Genomic DNA, 1,534 nt, shown 5'->3' with positions numbered 1-1,534 from the left:
CCCTCCTGAGCCCAGGGCTGGCTCGTGGATCCAGCCCTTCCCAGGCAGCCCTCCCGGCGGGCGCCCAGCCGGGCGCGCTGCGGGTCCCCAAGGCAGAGCGCCTGTCCCCCACCTCAGCTTGTGGTGAGTCTGGGGCACCCCAAGGAGCTCCACAGGATACAGCATTTCCTGCAGGGAGCTTGGACCAAACATGGTGGGGATCTTTCATTTTGGTTTCAATCCCAGCTGCTTACATTTCCCCTGGAGAATGGATGGTTTTCTTCCCAGGGTGAGGGCAAAGCCCCTTCACCTGCCTCCTTCTCCAGGGCAAAAGCTGAAACAGGGAAAGACCAAAAGGTGTAAAATGTCAGACTGTGGCTTTGAAAACCCAGAGCTTGGTTTTTGAGTGGGAAGCACTCTGCTTTCGCCTGCAGAAACCAGGCTCTGGTGTTGTTCCCAGCTTCAGTTTGGAGCTGCAGGCTGCAGCCTTGCTGCCCACAGGAGTGTCTCCTGGTGATTTCCACTCCAAGCAAACCTGGACATTTAAAATGCCATGTCTAAAATGTTCCCATTTCTCAGCAGTTGTAAAATGAGTGGCATCTGGGATTAAACAAAGTGACAGGACACGGTTGGGTGCTGGACCAGAGCCAGCTGAGTGGGGTGGCTGCCCAGGGCTGGGGTCATGCTGCAGGCTGCTCCCCTCTGCCTGTCCCAGTGTGGGACCCTGCGGTCAGCCCCTCACAGGAGGCTGATGCCACTGCCACCCCTCTCCCCAGAGCATCACCTTTCCTTTTCCAGGCAGTGACTGGCCCAAGCCCAGCCAGGCTTCCCCAGGACCTGCTGTGGGGCCGAGCACTGGCACCACCCTGCACCACCCTGTGTCCCGCCGGGGTAGGGCTGAGCCCAGCAAGGTAGGGCAGGAGCAAGAGTTATGGGGCACCACTTCCATGTGCACCCCCTCTTCCTGCTGCCTGCCAAAATCCCTCCTCCAGCCTGGCTGTGAGGTTTGGGCCAGCCTGTCCCTGATGGGGCAGGTAGCCCAGGGCTGTCCCCACAGGCAGGAGGTGCCTGACAGAGCCTGCCCACAGGTGGAGACCCGGCGCATCACACACATCTCTGCCGAGCAGAAGAGGCGTTTCAACATCAAGCTGGGCTTCGACACGCTGCACAGCCTGGTCAGCACCCTCAGCGCCCAGCCCAGCATCAAGGTGAGTGCCCTGGGCACGCAGGGACGCTGCATGTCACCCGGGGTCCCTGATCTGCTCCATGCATGGGGGTCCCAGCCCTGCGCCCCAGCCCGGGAGGCTCTGAGCCCACCCCAGGAACGTGGGAACCCCCGTGGTGCAGCTGGGCCAGGGTGGTCCAGGCTCTGGATTCTGTGGCAGAAGCGGCTGAGGATCAGCAGCAGGGAGCAACAGCACCTTGGGGCACCAGCCCCACACCCTGCCCGTCCCCAGGGCTGCCTTCGCCATCCCCTCTGCCCCCACAGGTCAGCAAAGCCACCACCTTGCAGAAGACAGCCGAGTACATCTGCAAGCTGCAGCAGGACGGGGCA

At 61.9% G+C, this 1,534-nt stretch overlaps 1 protein-coding gene across 1 annotated transcript in view; it reads left to right on the top strand.

The window, feature by feature from the left end:
* MLXIPL (MLX interacting protein-like) overlaps window positions 1–1,534 on the top strand; it is a 28,855-nt gene that overhangs the window by 26,321 nt on the left and 1,000 nt on the right. Inside the window, exons 15-18 of the mRNA XM_010000204.1 lie at window positions 45–123; window positions 778–890; window positions 1,068–1,187; window positions 1,469–1,527. Of these exons, the coding sequence (XP_009998506.1) occupies window positions 45–123; window positions 778–890; window positions 1,068–1,187; window positions 1,469–1,527 (371 nt within the window). The remainder of the gene's footprint in view (window positions 1–44; window positions 124–777; window positions 891–1,067; window positions 1,188–1,468; window positions 1,528–1,534) is intronic.

Source organism: Chaetura pelagica, unplaced genomic scaffold, assembly GCF_000747805.2.
Source record: "Chaetura pelagica isolate M959 unplaced genomic scaffold, ChaPel_1.0 scaffold516, whole genome shotgun sequence".
In the NCBI taxonomy this organism is placed as follows: domain Eukaryota; kingdom Metazoa; phylum Chordata; class Aves; order Apodiformes; family Apodidae; genus Chaetura; species Chaetura pelagica.
This window is presented reverse-complemented; position numbering and strand designations above follow the sequence as displayed.